Source organism: Lepidochelys olivacea (genome assembly GCF_965140295.1).
Source record: "Lepidochelys olivacea isolate rLepOli2 genome assembly, chromosome: 21".
In the NCBI taxonomy this organism is placed as follows: domain Eukaryota; kingdom Metazoa; phylum Chordata; order Testudines; family Cheloniidae; genus Lepidochelys; species Lepidochelys olivacea.
In genome coordinates, this window is record NC_140431.1 from 17,455,929 (window position 1) to 17,475,466 (window position 19,538).

General features: G+C 60.5%; 1 protein-coding gene across 1 annotated transcript in view; it reads left to right on the forward strand.

The window, feature by feature from the left end:
- The window catches only part of AMPD2 (adenosine monophosphate deaminase 2), a 41,140-nt gene extending 24,561 nt beyond the window's left edge, over positions 1-16,579 (forward strand). The window contains exons 6-18 of the mRNA XM_084611038.1: positions 3,073-3,259; positions 3,849-3,990; positions 4,950-5,039; positions 5,436-5,565; positions 5,931-6,125; positions 6,663-6,794; positions 7,583-7,746; positions 8,363-8,489; positions 8,859-9,022; positions 9,451-9,571; positions 11,182-11,355; positions 12,663-12,773; positions 13,795-16,579. Coding sequence (XP_084467164.1) covers positions 3,073-3,259; positions 3,849-3,990; positions 4,950-5,039; positions 5,436-5,565; positions 5,931-6,125; positions 6,663-6,794; positions 7,583-7,746; positions 8,363-8,489; positions 8,859-9,022; positions 9,451-9,571; positions 11,182-11,355; positions 12,663-12,773; positions 13,795-14,010 — 1,953 coding nt within the window. The 3' untranslated portion in view covers positions 14,011-16,579. The remainder of the gene's footprint in view (positions 1-3,072; positions 3,260-3,848; positions 3,991-4,949; positions 5,040-5,435; positions 5,566-5,930; positions 6,126-6,662; positions 6,795-7,582; positions 7,747-8,362; positions 8,490-8,858; positions 9,023-9,450; positions 9,572-11,181; positions 11,356-12,662; positions 12,774-13,794) is intronic.
- Positions 16,580-19,538: the final 2,959 nt, after the last annotated feature.

Consider the following 19,538-nt stretch of genomic DNA (forward strand, 5'->3'; position numbering starts at 1 on the left):
GATTAGATTAGTCAGGCATGACTTTCCTTTGGTGAATCCATGCTGGCTGTTCCTGATCACTTTCCTCTCATGCAAGTGCTTCAGGATTGATTCTTTGAGGACCTGCTCCATGATTTTTCCGGGGACTGAGGTGAGGCTGACTGGCCTGTAGTTCCCAGGATCCTCCTTCTTCCCTTTTTTAAAGATTGGCACTACATTAGCCTTTTTCCAATCATCCGGGACTTCCCCCGTTCGCCGCAAGTTTTCAAAGATAATGGCCAATGGCTCTGCAATCACAGCCGCCAATTCCTTCAGCACTCTCGGATGCAACTCGTCCGGCCCCATGGACTTGTGCACGTCCAGCTTTTCTAAATAGTCCCTAACCACCTCTTTCTCCACAGAGGGCTGGCCATCTACTCCCCATGTTCTGATGCCCAGCGCAGCAGTCTCGGAGCTGTCCTTGTTAGTGAAGACAGAGGCAAAAAAAGCATTGAGCACATTAGCTTTTTCCACGTCCTCTGTCACTAGGTTGCCTCCCTCATTCATTAAGGGGCCCACACTTTCCTTGGCTTTCTTCTTGTTGCCAACATACCTGAAGAAACTCTTCTTGTTACTCTTGACATCTCTTGCAAGCTGCAGCTCCTGGTGCGATTTGGCCCTCCTGATTTCATTCCTACATTCCCGAGCAATATTTTTATACTCTTCCCTGGTCATATGTCCAACCTTCCACTTCTTGTGAGCTTCTTTTTTATGTTTAAGATCCGTTAGGATTTCACCGTTAAGCCAAGCTAGTGGCCTGCCATATTTACTATTCTTTCGACTCATCGGGATGGTTTGTCCCTGTAACCACAACAGGGATTCCTTGAAATACAGCCAGCTCTCCTGGACTCCTTTCCCCTTCATGTTAGTCCCCCAGGGGATCCTACCCAGTGTGTCTGGCCCGGCGCCGCGTCTGTCACGTGTACGCTCTCTGCGCGGGCGATCGCCCGGCGCCGCCTCTGTCACGTGTACGCTCTCTGCCTGGGCAATCGCCCGGCGGCGCCTCTGTCACGTGTACGCTCTCTGCGCGGGCGATCGCCCGGCGCCGCCTCTGTCACGTGTACGCTCTCCGCGCGGGCGATCGCCCGGCGCCGCCTCTGTCACGTGTACGCGCTCCGCGCGGGCGATCGCCCGGCGCCGCCTCTGTCACGTGTACGCGCTCCGCGCGGGCGATCGCCCGGCGCCGCCTCTGTCACGTGTACGCGCTCCGCGCGGGCGATCGCCCGGCGCCGCCTCTGTCACGCGTACGCGCTCCGCGCGGGCGATCGCCCGGCGCCGCCTCTGTCACGCGTACGCGCTCCGCGCGGCCGATCGCCCGGCGCCGCCTCTGTCACGCGTACGCGCTCCGCGCGGCCGACCGCCCGGCGCCGCCTCTGTCACGCGTACGCGCTCCGCGCGGCCGACCGCCCGGCGCCGCCTCTGTCACGCGTACGCGCTCCGCGCGGCCGACCGCCCGGCGCCGCCTCTGTCACGCGTACGCGCTCCGCGCGGCCGACCGCCCGGCGCCGCCTCTGTCACGCGTACGCGCTCCGCGCGGCCGACCGCCCGGCGCCGCCTCTGTCACGCGTACGCGCTCCGCGCGGCCGACCGCCCGGCGCCGCCTCTGTCACGCGTACGCGCGCCGCGCGGCCGACCGCCCGGCGCCGCCTCTGTCACGCGTACGCGCGCCGCGCGGCCGACCGCCCGGCGCCGCCTCTGTCACGCGTACGCGCGCCGCGCGGCCGACCGCCCGGCGCCGCCTCTGTCACGCGTACGCGCGCCGCGCGGCCGACCGCCCGGCGCCGCCTCTGTCACGCGTACGCGCTCCGCGCGGCCGACCGCCCGGCGCCGCCTCTGTCACGCGTACGCGCTCCGCGCGGCCGATCACTCACTTGCACACGCATCCACGATGGGGACGTTAAACTGCCAAGGCAGCGTCGCCGTTGCAGCCTCAGCCACGTGCCTTCCTGCTCATTCACAAGATTCCTGGTGCTCGTCCGGATGGTCCTCAGCCATCGGTAGATGCAGTGGCAGCGTTTCCCTTTGCGTGGGTGTGTTACACGCTCGAGAGGATGTGGCTGTGCACAGATCCTCACGTGCAGCAGAGACGGAGTGGGCGTGTGTGTCCAGGAGGCTGCACTGACACGAGGAGTGGAGAGGCATCTTGGGGGAGGGGAGGAGAGCCCCCCCGCATGTGTGTCTCCCACTTGCTGCTGGCCTAGAGCTGGGACGGATGTCACCTGGGCCAGGCAGGCTTTGGTCTTACGCCTCCAGCAGGCTTCCCTGCTACAGGAGAGGGGTAGATGGTGATTGGAGCTGGGATGTGGGGATGCACCCTCCCTTCTCTCTGTCCCCAAATCCCCCCTCTGGGAGATCCTTAGCCCCCTCCACTCTCCTTGGCTGAGGCCTGTAGCAGAGAGTTCATCTTCAGGCCACAGCCCCCTGTACATCCTCCCAGACTGGCTCAGCACCAGCATCCAAGGAAGGGACCCAGGCAGGGCGAGGCACCGTATCCTAGCACAGCTCCTGCAATAGGGAGGGTGATGGCTTCTATCTAGGGTGGCCAAGGAAAACCCTAAGATAGGAAATGAAGAGGTGACCAGCTGGGTCTGGTAGATCTTCAATCCTTGACAAGGACATTTGTGTGTGTGGGGGGGGGGGAGGTGAGAGAGAGAGAGATCAGTGAAATTAAAAGGTAACATTTAAAAAGGATGAAACTCTTACTAAGTTAAAACTATTATTATTTTAAATCCACCGTGTATTGTTATCCTCGGAACTTACTGCTGCAGGATATTACTGAAGAAAACCTGCTTCCAGATCCCAAACCTGCTGATCATTTTTTAACCCTTTACATGTGAGCAAGATTTTCCCTCCTCCCCATGCGGAAAACCCAGGCCCTATTCTAACCCCTTAAAGCACTGGCATTTACATCTTCCAGCATTACCCCATAGGATGGATCCTCCCAGACCTCAGTGTTGGGAATGGAGCATGTTCATCCATGGAAACCTGCCCAGGTTGGTTCCAAGCCGTGGGCCTGACCCTGGTTAGAGCCTGTGTCTCCTGTTCGCCCTCCAGGTGCCCTTCACAGACCTGCTGGATGCAGCCAAGAGCGTGGTGAAGGCACTGTTCATCCGGGAGAAGTACATGGGGCTCTCCCTGCAGAGCTTCTGCAAGACCACTGCCCGCTTCCTGGAGGAGCTCTCTGGGAAACCACTGGAGACCCGGGTCTATGAGGAGATCCCGGAGACCCCCGTGGCTGCAGGTGAGACCAGGGCTGCGGGGGGCAGGGGAGCAACGAGCGGCAGGGTAAACCCTGAGGTGCCCCAGGGTGGGAGCGTGATGGATGGCTGGGAGAGGGTGGGCTGCAGAATGGACTCCTGGGGGAATGGGGGGGAAGGGAAGAAACCTCATCCCTTAGAACAATCCTGCCCAGGGGCTTTCCCAGCCCCCCTACACCCCTTCCCAGCCAACATCTCTCAGCTCACTGGGCAACCCGCCCCTTCACCACCTGCTGGCACTTGCATCCTGGTCATGCTCCCCCTGCCCCTGTTAATTAAAAGGGGGGGTCAGATGGGGGGGCCCTGAGGGAGGAGCGTCCCTGGTGGGGGGGAAGGGGCAAAAGTCTGGATTGCAAGATGGAGGGAGTCCCGGGGGGAGGGCGCGGCACTGAGCAGGCGAGAGACGTATCTGGACTGGGGAGGCCTGCTCTCAGGCTCCCCCCGCCTTTGCCGAAGATTCCTGTGCCTTGCCCTGGGGTGCCACGAGGGACCTGGTCCCAGGCTAGCGCTAGGGGCTGTCCAGACCCCAACCCAGTATGAACGCTCCCTGCGCTGCTGCTCCTCCTTTTGCAGATGCTCCTGTGCACCCCCCATTCACAGACCAGCACCCCTACGAGACCTGCCTCCCCGAGGCCATGCCGCCTGACCTGGGCTTCGGCCTCAGGATGGTCGGGAGCGTGATCCATGTCTACACCAAGCGGGATGTTGTGGACAGGTGAGGGAGGGGGAAGCGCAGGTGGGAGGGCGTCCGGGGCATGAACCCAGGTGTAACCCGGGTGCCCGGCACGGCGAGAAGCAAGACCTGGCAGGTCTGAAAGGAGCCAGGTCTGTGCTGGAGAGGCAGCCTCTCTGGGGCACGTGGAATGGAGCGCCGCCCGAGCGCCCAATCCTGCCCCTTCCCCGCAGGCTCTCCCAGGCATTGCATTGCATGGCATGTGCAAATCCCCTTTTGCATCTGGGTGCCTTACTGGGGCTAGCCTGGGGCCAGCAGGGTGGCCTCCCCTTGCCATCCCTTTGGGGTTTCTTCCTCTCATTCGCCCCATTTCTGCAAGCCTGGCTGGCTGGCTTTCTTCAGGTCGCCCAGAGAACCAGGGACAGAGCCCAGTCCCTGGTCCCAGCCTGGGCTCTAAGCACTGAGTGGCCACTGCCTCTCCCGGGAGGAATAATATTATTCATGGGAGGTTTTTTATTACATTGCATCGAAAGATCCCAGGGAGCCCTGTGAACTGTCACGTCCCTTAGAATCTAAGGGTAGCCGCCTCTGGGGTGGGTGTAGCCACTGCTTAACAGCCCCTGGCAACACGACCCAATGCGGGCGGGGAGGGGAGGTGACAGATAACACTGCCACTTGAAGTGGCTTGAGGGTTTGGGGAGGCAGCTGGAAACAACCCGTGTGAATGAGGCCTGGGTACTGGATTAACTCCCCTGCCCTTGGGAAAGATCTGAATAGCAGGGCAGTGCCCTAGCCACAGGGCTATGGGGTACTCTGGGTGGGGATTTCTCTGCCTCTCCTTTGGAGCTTGGCCACCTTGTAAATAGTTCCTGGAGCAGGGACTTGACCTTGGGTCTCCCACATGCCAGCTGGGTTCCCTGCCCTGGCTGCTCCCTTTCCCTGTCCCAATGACTGTGCTTGACATGTCGGGGTGGCCGGCCCTGTGCTGTCTTCTCCCGCAGGAGCACGGAACTGGACCTGCCGTACCCCAACCTGCAGGAGTTCATAGCCGACATGAACGTCTTGATGGCTCTGATCATCAATGGCCCCATGTAAGCAGAGCAGTTTCCCTTCCTGCCCGCTCCCCTAGGGCTGCACGGCTTAGGCAGCTGCTCCCACCCATGAAGCTGCCTGGCCCCTCTGTCGGGCTGGCTGCTGCACCGTTACAGCTACAGAGCTGAACTGAGGGCCGCCTCGTGTGTGAACGGGACCAGTCCAGCCTCAGGCTGCAGGCGGTACGGGATGCCCCCTCTTCAGACTCCAGCCCAAGAGTTGCAGTTAATAACACCAAGGCCACAGAGTGGCAGAGCCAGGGATCAAACCCAGGGCTTCTGGGTTCTAGTCCAGTGCTCTACCCACTAGGAAACTGCTGCCCTGCAGTGAAGGGGGTTTAGGCCCAGGGGGTTGTGAACAGAGACCCCAGATCCATCACCTGTTCGCTTGTCTAGAAAATCCTTCTGCTACCGGCGGCTGCAGTACCTGAGCTCCAAGTTCCAGATGCACGTCCTGCTCAACGAGATGAAGGAGCTGGCGGCTCAGAAGAAGGTTCCCCACCGGGACTTCTACAACATCCGCAAGGTACCATCAGGGCCGGAGCTCACCCCGACCCTGTCTGCCGCGAGGCATCATCCCATGTAGCCAAGCAAATTCTTCACTGGACTGACTGCCCTTGGGAGGGAGGTCTCTGTCCCCTGGGCTGGGGCAGCAGCACTGCTAGGTTGCAGGGACTGCCTGCATCAGCGTCCATGACCAAGTCGGTGCCAGTCCTCTCTGCTGTGCAGAGGCCATGAGCACCTGCCCACCGGGACTGAGACCCACTAGGTGGAGACGGCTTTCCGGTCCTGCTGACCTTGGCTTGGCTTCCAACCTAGTGGTCAAGGGCTCCTGCTCCCTGCCCGTGCTGGTGGGAGGCCTCAGTCACGTGTGTCCCTCCCCCCACGCAGGTGGACACGCACATCCACGCCTCGTCCTGCATGAACCAGAAGCACCTGCTGCGCTTCATAAAGCGCACCATGAAGAAGCACCTGGATGAGATCGTGCACGTGGAGAAGGGCAAGGAGCAGACCCTGAAGGAGGTCTTCGAGACCATGAACCTCACAGCCTACGACCTCAGCGTGGACACGCTGGATGTCCATGCGGTACGTCGCCCTTGGGAGGTGCTCTGGCTCTGCTGCCCTCTGAGGACGGCTTCCTTGCTCTGGGCAGGATTGTGGCTCCCACCTGGGATGCCAGGAGAAGGTGCAGCACAGGAAAGCAAACCCATTCTGGGTAGAACCTGCCCCACTGTGCTCCCCAAGGGACCCGACTCTTGAGCTGGGGCTCCCGCGCCCAGTGCCTGCTCAGGCCAGCTGTCCCAGCACTGGCCTGCAGGGATGTCCTGCAGCTGAGGCAAGGGGATGCTCCAGCCCTGTGGCCTTTGCTGAGCTGAATGATGGATCCTCCGTGAGACCTGGGCAGCCGGGGCCCCTTGGGAGGAGAAGATGTTAGGTCTGGGGGAGAAGGCGCTGGAGGCAGGGGATGCTCGCCCCTGCCATGGGATGGGCACTAAGAGGATGGGTCTCTGCAGACTTGCTCTGGTGGGAGCCAGGGAGGGGCAGTTGGATCACTGGGCTGGGTCTGTGTGTGCTCCTCACATGGCTGCTTGTGCGCTGATGTGTCCCTCTGCCTGGCGGCAGGACCGTAACACCTTCCACCGCTTTGACAAGTTCAACACCAAGTACAACCCCATCGGGGAGTCCATCCTGCGCGAGATCTTCATCAAGACGGACAACCAGGTCTCGGGGAAGTACTTCGCCCACATCATCAAGGTGAGAGCTGCCTCTGGGCCTGTGCTCCCAGGAGGGGCATTGCCCCGGGCCCTGGCACCTCTGCCACCCTGCTGCGGAGACCAGTCCCACTCGCCTGCCAGCCCCCATGAGCGGGCAGCCTGGGAAGGAAGCCAAAGGCCGATTCTGTCATGGCGGCAGGGTCACCAAGGGTGAGTGCAGCCTGGCAATGGTGCCTCCTTCCCTGGCACCGGCTCACTGTTCGAATCTGTCTCTTGCTTGATCCCGCTGGTGAATGGCGAGTGGATTTAGTGTCTGGGATGCTCAGTCTTGTTGACGAGTTTGCAAGGCCGGGTGTCGGGAAACAGCAGCATGGAGATGGGGAGCACATGATGGAAATGGAGCTAAAAGACTGTTTGAGGGAGCGGGGGTGGGGGATCCAGAGACGAGAACCTCCTGGGGGTGAAAACGTGTGTGCGCACGGAGGGTGGGGGACATACAGGATGTGCCCGATGTGGGGCTGGCTGTCTCCCCTAGTGAGGCCTGTTTGTGTGGGGGGGGGTTGGGGGAAGAAGCTCATGTTTCATGCATGTGGGGGTCTTACATCACTGTAGCATGCACACGCGTGCCTTTGATTCAGGAGGCAAAATGCGCAGACATCCACGTTGCAAGTCCAGACTCACACTTGCATTGCTGTTTTGCAAACTGAGACATGCACGAGCATGTGTGTCTCCCCTCGTGTCTCACGAGCCGAGGCTTGCGTTTCCCAGCCAGCCCGCTGGCTGCTAGGGCACTTTCCACGGCGAATGTGCTTGTTACCCTCTCCGCAGGAGGTGATGTCCGACCTGGAGGAGAGCAAGTATCAGAACGCGGAGCTGCGGCTCTCTGTCTACGGCAGGTCGCGGGATGAGTGGGACAAGCTGGCCAAGTGGGCCGTGAGCCACAAGGTGCACTCCAACAACGTGCGCTGGCTGGTGCAGGTGCCGCGCCTCTTGTGAGTAGTCAGTCTGCGGGGCCAGGGCAGCAGGGCTGGTCACATGGGCTTTGTGCCAGGGACTGACCCTTCCAGCCAAGGATGACAACAATGATTCTTTGTATTCCAGTAGCCCTGCTCTGGGGCCTGGGCTTGGCTAAACCTGGACAGTCCAGGAGCTCCCTGGTGGGGCAGTGTCCTGACCCAAGTGGCAAGGGATCCAGCTGGAGGGGGAGCCATCCTGCATCTCCACACCCAAGCAGGCATCAGGCTCATTGGGAAGCCTGGTTCCAGGGCCCAGGAGCTAGGTGAACCAAACCAAGGGAGGGATGGGACTGGGGGAGGCAACAGGATGAGGGAGCCTGGAAGGGGGGGAACTGACAGCCGAGTCTCTTCAGGGAGCAGAGGAATCAGGCTCCAGCATCTAGAAGAATCCTACGCCCACCAGCCCAGGGATAGCAGGGCTAGTGGCCTGATGCCCTGCCCTGTGTAAATCAGGACTAGCCCCATTGAAGTTGGGGGCGTTAGCCTGGTGTAAGCGAGAGCAGGATCCGGCCCCAGGGAGCAAGCTGGCCGTGGTGGGGAGGCTTCCCGGTCTGAGCCTGCCCTCGGCGGGGCCCCTCTCTGTCTCTCTCAGCGATGTGTACCGCACCAAGAAGCAGCTGGCCAACTTCCAGGAGATGCTGGAGAATATTTTCCTGCCCCTCTTCGAAGCCACCATCCATCCTGCCAGCCACCCGGAGCTACACCTCTTCCTGGAGCATGTGTGTGCCGCCCGCAGGGCTTGGGGACCGGGTTGGACTGGGCTGGGGGCAGCGGGCGGGGCAGGGACTGTCCAGCGCAGGCCCCTGTGTGTGGCACAGTTGAGTGCTTCTGTGGGGTGACAGGAGCCTTCTGGGGGAGGGTAACATGCCAGATCTGGGATCCATCAGACTCCTGCTTCTGTGGTGCCCTGCCCCTGACCTGGGCACATCAGTCCCTCTTCTGCCAGCTCGCCTGGGGGATGGGCATGGGGGTCTGTAGTCACCCGGGAGGGGGCAGCACTGCCTCCAGCAGGGGGGGCCCTGGGAAGGTCCTCCTGCCCTGAGCCGTGCGCTCCTCGTCCAGCTTCCCGCGCTCCCTCCCCACGGCAGGTGGACGGCTTTGACAGCGTGGACGACGAATCCAAGCCGGAGCATCGCATCTTCAACCAGGACAGCCCGCTGCCCGGGGCCTGGGTCGAGGAAGACAACCCGCCCTACTCATACTACCTGTACTATATGTATGCCAACATGACCGTGCTGAACCACCTGCGCAGGTAGGAGCCCCCCCATCCCGCGCGGGGGAGGAGTTATCTGTGCAGGTAGAGGGAGCCCTCTCTCCCCACCTGGCCCATCCCCACGGCACTGGGGGTGGGGGCTCCTGGCAGGTTGCATGGACCCGTAGAGGACATTACTAATCCGTCTGTTTGTGTCCTGCCAGGAGGTTGTCTGTTACACCCCCCGTGGCTATGGAGCGCCCCTTTGTGGCTGGGGCATTTCACAGCAGGGTATAGGATGCTGTCTAGAGTGCAGGGTCTGTCTGGGGATTCCCTATCCAGGAGAGCCCGCTCCTGGGGGTTGCATTTGGGTGGTGGCGGTTCCCAGCATCCCCTCCCCCCGTGGCTCCCTGGCTCACGTGCTGTGGGTCCGTGCCCACGACAGGCAGTGGCCGGTCGCTGACCTGCTTTTGGCAACCTCTCTGCAGGAAGAGGGGCTTCCACACCTTTGTACTGCGCCCTCACTGCGGGGAGGCGGGCCCGATCCACCACCTGGTGTCAGCCTTCATGCTGTCGGAGAACATCTCGCACGGGCTGCTGCTCCGCAAGGTAAGAACCCAGAGACCCATGCAGTCAGCTCTTGTCGGGTACCGGCGATCCTGACACACCAGTGGAGCACGGGACGGGCGGGCAGGGGGCTGTGATGTTACCGGTACAGATGGCTGCATCTCCATCATGGCAGGTCTTGGGGAAGGCCTTGGCTGGTGGGGAGCCTGGATACCATGGTGATGGGCACGTTAAGCGAACTTAGCTAGGTTAGGGTGCTACAAATGCCAAGACAGAGGGACAGCTGCTGCCTGATCCTGCTGACTATGCCACTGTGACAGGCTGGGTCACAGAAACCCACTTGGGACTGCCACCTGATGTGCCTAGACTACCTCTGAGCCCCTTTTTCCCTGGCAGCTTGGGACTTCAGTGCCCTGCCTGGTTGTGCCAGACACGCCAGCCTGCTGCAAAGACAGACCCAGGTCTGAACCACGTCCCCCAAAAGCTGCAGGCTTAACTGAAAACAGCTTACAAAGTGCTCCTGTCTCTAGCACCCAGATACCCAGTTCCCAATGGGATTCAAACCCCAAATAAATCCATTTTACTCTGTTTAAAGCTTATACAGGGTAAACTCATAAATTGTCCACCCTCTATAACACTGATAGAAAGATATGTACAAGTGTTTGCTCCCCCAGGAATTAATTGCTTGCTCTGAGTTAATTAATAAGTAAAAAGTGATTTTATTAAATACAGAAAGTAGGATTTAAGGGGTTCCAAGTAGTAACAGACAGAACAAAGTGAATTACCAAGCAAAATAAAACAAAAATGTGCAAGTCTAAGCCTAAAACAATAGGAAACTAAATGCAGGTAAATCTCACCCTCAGAGATGTTCCAATAAGCTTCTTTGACAAACTAGACTCCTTCCTAGTCTGGGTCCAGCAATCACTTACACCCCTATAGTTACTTTGTTCCAGTTTCTTTCAGGCATCTCTTTGGGTGGAGAGGCTCTCTCTTGAGCCAGCTGAAGACAAAATGGGGGGGATTTCAGGGGCTTATATAGTCTTTCTCTTGTGGGTGGTAACCCCTTTGTTCTCTTGGGTAAAATCCCCTCCACAAGATGGAGTTTTGCAGTCACCTGGGCAAGTCCAATGTCTATGAATGATTCAGCTTTTTGCAGGCCGACGCCATTGTTTACACGTTAGTTTGAACGTTCCCAGGAAAGCTTAGATGTGGACTGGTGTCTTCCAAGGTCCATTGTTAGCTTAGCGCTCCCAATTACTTGAATAACCCCTTCTCACCATGTTGACCAAATCTGCTTTATGTGCTTCCTACAGCAAACGCTTTAAATCCAAGCATAGAGCCAACGCTCCTAACTTCAGATATAAACATGATCCATGCCCACAGATAGGATGAAGACGTTCAGTGGAGCGTAACCTTTGCAGAGAGATGTCACGTGGCATGTCTAGCTGAAAGCATATTCCAGTTATGTCACATATACACTCAGAAGCATCTCTCTCTAAAGTCTTATGGGTGCAACGTCACGTCAGCGGGATAGCGAACGGGCTCGGCGCCGTGGGGTCTGACCCGGGCTCCGCGGCGGGGTGGGGAAGTCGGGCTCTGAGGGGAGCTGCTCTGCCCCGTTAACCACGCTGCCCCCGGCTCGTCCTGGCCAGGCGCCGGTGCTGCAGTATCTCTACTACCTAGCCCAGATCGGCATCGCCATGTCCCCGCTCAGCAACAACAGTCTCTTCCTGAGCTACCACCGCAACCCGCTGCCCGAGTACCTGTCCCGCGGCCTGATGGTCTCGCTCTCCACGGACGACCCCCTGCAGTTCCACTTCACCAAGGTGAGCGAGTCGTGGCGCCCGGGGCTGAGAGCCCCGCTGCCCCAGGCGGCTCTGCAAAGCGCCCTCTGGGGGCCCTGTGTCACTCTCGGGGAGACGCCAGCAGCCGGGGGGGGCTGGGAGGGGAGCAGGAGCAGCAGGTGCTGACCTTTGGGGAAAGATGACCAGAGCTGGATGTGTCTAGCTTGGCCCAGGGTGGTAGCTGGGGCCATGAGACCAGCCTTGGTGCGCATGCAGGCTGTGACCCCAAGGCTCGGGAGGGCTTGCAGGTGGCACAAGGATGCATCGCTGGGGTGAAAAAGGTGAGAAGACCCTTCTTGCCAGGGAATGGGCTGGGGCCCCTGTTCTGTGTCAGGAGCCAGAGGGTTCTGTGTGGGGTGCCTGGAGCAGAGGTGGCGCTGGTGGCTGGCCCCCGCAGCTCTCTGCCCGCTCCGGTCTGGGTGTACGCTGACCCCGCAGACAGGGCCGTGCGCTGCGGGAGGTCGGGGTGTTCAAAGCAGGGCGTAGGTTTTGTTGCAGCTGCTGGAGGGGAAGCCGGAGGTCCCCAGCAATGTTGCTTTAATGTAAGCCGGCAGAGATGGTGAAATTGCAGCTTTCTGCGGCAGGGCTGAGGGACTCCTGCGGGCGCTGCGGTGAGAGCAGAGACTTGGCTGCAAGCAGCCACCTGTACCGTGATGCAGGAGACGCTGCTCCCAGGGCTTGCTTTGATCCTGCTGCTCCCGGGCCCCCCAGTCGTTCCCAGATTTCTGTCTGCCCTGCCTTTTGGCAGCAAGTCCGGGGGACTGTGCCCTGCCCCCAGGCCGGGATTCCTCTGGCTCCAGTGCCAGTCCCCAGCAGGTGAAATGCCAGGAAAGCTGGGACTATCGGTGCCCTTTCCCCTCCATTGTGGGCCCATTCAGGGCCAGGACTCCTCCCCAGTCTCCTGGCTGCCAGGCCGCCCGGTGCATGCAAACAGGAGATGCATGCGCCATGGCCCCGGGGAGAGGCGTGAGGGGTGGAGGCGGTTGCAGAATTCTCCCCACCAGGAACCAGCTGTGCTCACCAACGGCACCTTAGGGCATGAGGAGCCCTCCTGCTGCCCCCTCATGGGAAGCGTCTGCACTGGCAGGGCAGGGCGGAGGCTCACGGGGCAGGGCAGTGTGGAGGAAGCATGCTGTGGTGCTGCCCAGGCTGGTGGTTCGCTGCAGCGATCAGCAGCCCACCCCACTCTCCTGCCCCGCTGCAGGCAGGGACGGGGTGAGAGGATGCTCCGGGGAGCTGGCTGCTCGGGGGGCAGCCGGAGCCAGTCTGATGCGGGCGTGCCATTGCAGGAGCCCCTGATGGAAGAGTACAGCATCGCCACGCAGGTGTGGAAGCTCAGCTCCTGTGACATGTGTGAACTCGCTCGCAACAGTGTGCTGATGAGCGGCTTCTCCCACAAGGTGACGCCAGGGCCCCACACCCCCGGGCACGGCCCCCTTGTGCGCCGGGAGCCCAGCACGTGCTCAAAGCCTGGGCCGCTCAAGAGTGTACAGGCCACGCTGCGGGACCTCGGCAGGTTCCTGCCCCCAGCCTGGCGTTAGGGGGCGCTGTGCTCTGTACCCCACACCCCCCATCTCCAGCCCCCCAGCCTGGCGTTAGGGGGCGCTGTGCTCTGTACCCTACACCCCCCATCTCCAGCCTCCCCTCCTCCCCCCCAGCCTGGCATTAGGGGGTGCTGTGCTCTGTACCCTAAACCCCCCATCTCCAGCCTCCCAGCCTGGCGTTAGGGGGCGCTGTGCTCTGTACCTACACCCCCCATCTCCAGCCCCCCAGCCTGGCGTTAGGGGCGCTGTGCTCTGTACCCCACACCCCCCATCTCCAGCCTCCCCTCCTCCCCCAGCCTGGCGTTAGCGGGCGCTGTGCTCTGTACCCTAAACCCCCCATCTCCAGCCCCCCCCCCCGCCTGGCCTTAGGGGGCGCTGTGCTCTGTACCCCGCCCTTGCCCCATCTCCCAGCTGCTGCAGAGGGGCCTGTGGTGCTGGAGGGGAGGTCCTGCCGAGTGGCACACGCTGCTTCTGCCAGAGTCCGTGCCGCAGCGCAGTGCCAGGGGCTCTGTGCTTCCGGAGCTGCACTGCCTTTCAGGCGAGACACAAACCAGAGGCTGGGACCTTTCGTGCCTGTTACTGAGCCCCTGGCACATCGTCCGGAGAGTGGGGGGTTGGCCAGATTCCAGCTCTAGCTATTCCATGCCTGCTCCATGAATCCCCCAGCACATCTTGGATACGGGGTTCTTGTTCACTCTCCAGCCATGACTGTTACATAGCATTGCTGCACTCTGTTATACGACTGCTGCTCCCCACCCCAGAGGTGGCTGCATTTCAGCAGTGGGTAAAGGCACCCCTCCCAGCCAGCATGTGATCCATCAGGCTGAAAGTCTCATCCTGAGACCTCCTGAGCATCCGTCTCTGCCCTCTTTCTCAGGTGAAGAGCTACTGGCTGGGACCCAATTACCTGAAGGAAGGGTCCGAGGGGAATGACATCAGACGCACCAATGTGCCGGACATCCGGGTGAGCTACCGCTTTGAGACGCTGTGCCAGGAGCTGACACTGATCACGCAGGCCGTGCAGACGGCGGAGCTGGAGACCATCCAGGAAGAGGACTCCCTAACCATGAGCTCCAGCCTGGGCACGCAGTGAAGGACGCTGGCCTGGCGCATGAGAACCCCCTGCTGCCTTTCATAGCATCTGCACTCCTGGCCCCGGGGATCCTGTCCGTTCCCTGTCGTTGGGTTCGCTGCATTCCCCTTTGCTTGGTGTTTCCCCGAGGAAGGGGCTCATTCTCTTTCCTGAGCGGCTGCCCTTGGGAATGGGCTGGGGCCTTTTTAGTTGGTTGCTTTGGGTTGTTAGTTTTCTTCTGCGTTTGTTCTTTTTCTTTTTTTTTTACTCCTGCTGGACTCTAGCGTGAGGGTCTGCAGGGCCGTTTGGGGGCACTAGTGCAGAGGGAGCTGGGTGGAAGGCCAGGCGTGTGGATCCTGGCACCATGGGGAGAGGAGACACGAGGGGGTTGGCGTGTAACCGCACAGGCCCCGGTGAGAGGCTTGGAGGTGCTAGTGAGCCTGCGGCAGGCAATTGTGGCGTGAGCGTGCTGGTGTGAAAACTCTGGTATGTGTCAAGGGGCTGACGCCCCTCTCGCTTGGTGGGGATGCACGTGCGTGGGGGCTGCTGGAGCATGGTGCTCTGGGTGGCTTATGTTACGCCTGGGAAAGGTGTTGCCTTGAGATTATCAGTCCAGTGAGTTCTGTGGCTGGATGTCTCTGTGTCTGGAGCTGTAGCCATGAGGGCAGGTGGTTGAGAGCTGGGCTTGCCCTTGCCCAGTACTCCAGCCTGCTGCAGCCATGCCCCCTGCCCCACGCGGCTGAGCTCTATGGGCCACGGTGCTGGGGGCTGGCTGGGCCATGGACTTCTCAAAGAAAGGAGGATCCACCCTCCAGATTCCTCAAACAGTGACACCTGAGTCCTCCGACCCGGCCTGTGGTCCTGCCCTGGGTTGGCATGGGGGGAAGGCCGGGGGCCGGGGCAGAGGTATTTTTAACTCCGTACGCATCTGGTGTCAGTCTGAGCTTTTCTCTGTCAGTGGCAAGGGAGGGCCCTGGGCGTCTTTATTAACCCTCTAGCTCCTGGGAACCGCCCAGTCAGGGCAGTCACAGCCAGCCTCGTCTCTCGGGGGCAGTTCCTGTGGGAGACCCCGGGAGCTCCCTGGCAGCAGTAGGGAGCGAGGCCCCAGTTGTCTGTGCCTGGTGCCCAACTTCATCTGGGTGTGTTGGGGTGCAGAACCATCCTCCCACACGTGCTGCTTCACAGCTGTCCCCGTCCCCTGCTGGGCCACCGCGGCCCCGTCTGCTCTGCTCCCATGCATCAGGGGCCGGCCATGGGCTTGCAGAGCGTTCTGTGGCCAAGTCCCCGTGGCATTACCCAGAGGGGCCCTAGATCTGACGGGCCCTTCCCCCCCCACACCTCTGTTCTAGGGTCCTGGACTACCGCGAAGGGACAGTGCCAGAGTCCAGGGGGTGGGGAAGGAACCGTCTCTGGCCCCCCATGGAACGGCTCCAGACCACGTGCTCCCCGCCCCTGTGACTGCTGTGAGGAAGAGAGGCCCTGCCTGCTCTGCTGGGGTGCAGTGCGGAGCTCAGGCCCCAGGTCCCCTGGAAGGGAAGTTTTTATAGGTTGGGGGGTGACCCCTTCGCTGGGGAGGGGCTGGCTGTACGTGGCAGGGGCCAGAGCTGCCCCCCCTGCCCTAGAAACAGGCCCCTGGACTCTGTGCCCTTGTCTCTCTCCCCTGCATTTGGGCCCCGGGTAGCCAGTACGGCTAGGCAGCCCTAGTACCACACCCATCTCGCCGCCATGGTGAGAGATCAGGGGGTCGCGCATGGGCGGGAGGTTCCCTGCCCACACCGGCTCCTGGGAGCAGCCCCCCATGCCGGGGCAAAGCTCAGCTCCCTCCCCCCTTAACTCTGGTCACAGTCACTGCCTGGGCCCATATGTGCGGGGCGCTCTCCTCCGTCCATCCCCGTCCCCTTGCTCCTCCCCACACGCCCGCCCAGCCCGGGGGACGGTCCTCAGCCCAGCTCCCTCCAGGGCTGTTCGGTCAGCTGGACCTGTTCCCCCAGAGCCCCGGCCACAGCAGGCTGCTCCCGCTCTGACCCTCCAGGTCTTGTCAGACAATTCCAGCCGCCGCACCCTGGCCACTGGTCTAGCTGATGTCTGGGGGGCCCCAGGCCCTGTCCCAGAGCATTCACGGTGGGGCTGGTCCATGGGGGGTAGGAGCTCTCCGTCCATGTGTTAGTCCTGCCCCATGCCCCTTACCTGGGGTCCTGGTGCCGGAAGCTCTGAGGAGCCGTCGCTGCCCTGCCGGTGCTGGCCCACAGAGCAGTGCGGATCAGAGCCACAAGCAGGGTCCAAAGCAGAGGGACTCTGCAGATCCTGGCTAAGGAGTGGGGACGGGGACTATCCACCCAGTGGCCAGGTTTATCAGTAGGGGATTATCCCCCATACTCGCCCCCCTGCTTCACCGGAGCCTGTCCCACTTCTCCATGCTGCCTAAGCCGAGAAAGTTTTGATTTTTGTGTACCTTAGAGCTGTATTTTACCCTCCCACTCACACTCTGGTGTTGCTGTGTCATTCGATTAAACAGCCGGCACGCAGTCGTCGTTCTCCATTGTCATGTCAAAAAAGAGCATGATCAATAAATACAAACTATTTAAGTAAACTCCCGGGGTGTGTGTGACTCCCTGAGTGGGGTGGGGACATGGGACCCGCCTTCACCGCGATTCCACTGCTCATCGCTGCGCCGATTTCTACGTGCAAATGGCTGCAGGAGCCGTGAGTCACTAATAATGCTCAGGCCTCGCTGTGGCTCTGGCTCCCAGTTGCCTTCCAAACCTGAGATTAAACCCTGGTGCCTGTGGGATGGGTTATTACCCCTCATCTTCCAGATCAGGAAACAGGCGCAGCCCGAGCCAGTGACACAGCAAGGATTGACCAGGCGCCCAGCACACGCTGCTCTGTCACTCAGCTTGTGCTCAAGCCTGGTCCTTGGAGAGCTCAGAGCAGCAAATGGGGAGGGTAGGTACTAAAGAGGAAAGCACCAGGCTCCTGCCTCTTTCTAATGTGCAGGACACAGTGAGTTAGTGGATTTTGACCCTCGGGAACAGTTCACACCGAGGTAGGGAAGCAAACGGGTCTGTCCGAAGAACGCCTGCAGCTGACCGTCACCATCAGCAGCCGTGTCCCAGCAGTGGTGTTCAAGGGAACCAGTACAAGGCAGTAGGTTTATGGCCCTTGTGTGGCATTTGTGCCATGGTGAAATGTCCGAGGGCTCCAGCAAAGCCGGACGCATCCAGCCTTCAGCTCTCGGAAGACACGCAGGAGAATATGAAACCTCATGTCCTTCAAGCCTTAATGGAAAGCCACAAAAAGGGGCATAATCCCAGTTTGTTTGTTAACTCCGGTGCCAGTTTGTTTGTTAACCCCTCTAAACTGGTTCGGCCTTTGGGGTAGATGGGCCCAAATCATTGCAGCACTGCTCGGGGGGGAGGGGGGACTGAGCTGGGAGAACAAGGGCTCTGGTGGGAGCAGCCATTGCTGGCAGCCCTTTTCGGGGGCATCATGTCCTAGTGTAGCTTGGACCTGCGAGGGTCTGTCTGCGCTGCCGTGCCAGGCTGGGATTACAGCATGGGCGGACCTACCCAGGCGAGCTCTAATCACACACTGCAGCATAGACACCCTAAAAGAGTGGTTTTCAAAGTGCGGGTCGCGGCCCAGTACTGGGTGGCAGTGGCTCTGGCCAGCACCGCAGCCTGGGCCGTGAAAAGTCCCGTTGGCAGCGCTGCCGGCTAAGGCAGGCTGGTCCCTTCCTGTTCCAACACCGCGCCGGCCCCCGGAAGCAGCCAGCAGCAGGTCTGGCTCCTAGAGGGGGGCCATGCACAGCCCCCGCCCTGAGCACCATCTCCACACTCCTGTTGGCTGGGAACTGGTCAATCGGAGCTTTGTGGGGACGGTGCCTACAGGTGAGAGCCACGTGCCTCCGCCTAGGAGCCGAACCTGCTGCTGGCCACTTCCAGAGTCGCGGTGCCAGGACAGGCAGGAAACCTGCCATAGCCCCCCTGCTGACCGAGGTAAGCCTATGTCCCAATCCCCTGAGCCCCCTCCTGCACCCCAAACCCCTCATCCCTGGCCCCACCCCAGAGCCTGCACCCCCTCTCGCACCCCAACCCTGAGCCCCCCAAACCCAGAGCCCCCTCCTGCACCCGAAACCCCTCATCCCTGGTCCCACCCCAGAGCCTGCACCCCTGGCCCAGAGCCCTTACCCCCTCTCGAACCCCTTCCTGCACCCCAAACCCTTCATCCCTGGCCCTACCCCAAAGCCTGCACCCCAACCCCCTGCCCCAACCCTGAGCCCCCACAAACCCAGAACCCCTTCCTGCACCCCAAACCCCCATCCCTGGCCCCAGCCCAGAGCCCTTACCCCCTGCCCCAACCCTGAGCCCCTCCAAACCCAGAGCCCCCTCCTGCACCCGAAACCCCTCATCCCTGGTCCCACCCCAGAGCTTGCACCCCTGGCCCAGAGCCCTTACCCCCTCTCACACCCCAACCCCGTGCCCCAACCCTGAGCTCCCCCAAACCCAGAGCCCCCTCCTGCACCCCAAATCCCTCATCACCAGCCCCAGCCCAGAGCCCTGACCCCCTTCCCCAGCCAAGAGGTCCCTTCCACACCCTGAAGCCCTCATTCCTGGCCCCACCACACAGCCCTCACCCCGGCACCCCAACCCTTTGCTGCAGCCCTGAGTCCCTCCCAAACCCCTCATCCCCTCACTGGGTCATGGGCATCAACAATTTTCTTCTACTGGATTGCCAGAAAAAACACTTTGAAAACCACTGCCCAAAAATACCCAGTTTGCACAGGGTGAGTGGCTGATTCCGAGAGAGTGGTGCTGACAGCAAGGAGCAGAGAGTCGAGTCTCAGAGGAGATATTCCAAAAGGCTCTGTTAGTTTGAGTGAGCGTTGTGTGTTTAGGTGCCTACGTTGCCTTAGTCTCAGCTAAGAGATGTAGTCAGTTATTCAAAGTTTCCCAGGGTGAGCTGCATATGCTCAGCACCTGTGCAAATCAGGCATGGGGGTGGGGAGGGTCTTGATTTGGGCATAAGAAAAGGGCCCTCCAATCCAAAATGGCCTCCCCCTACACTTTTCCCAGTTCTAATGAGCCATAGATTCTAGCTTGCAGTGTTGTTGTAGCCATGTTGGCCACAGGATTGATTCCAGGGCTAGAAGAGACCATTCCTGTCACCCCCCCCCCCCCGATCTCCTGCAGACCACAGGCCTGAAAACCCCACCCAGTGACTCCTGCATCCAGCCTGTATCTCGGGGGTTACAGCTAGCCCATGTTCCAAACAGCATGTGGCCGATTCACACCCCAGCTTGCCAGGGACTGCCAGTGGGCTTGCAAAACTGGCTAAGCGTCTACGTAGTCCCTCCTGAGGTACACCAACAGTTCGCTTTGATCTAGTCCTGCTTCATAGAATCCTAGAATATCAGGGTTGGAAGGGACCTCGGGAGGTTCTAGTCCAACCCCCTGCGCACAGCAGGACCAATTCCCAGTTAAATCATCCCAGCCAGGGCTTTGTCAAGCCTGACCTTAAAAACCTCTAAGGAAGGAGATTCTGCCACC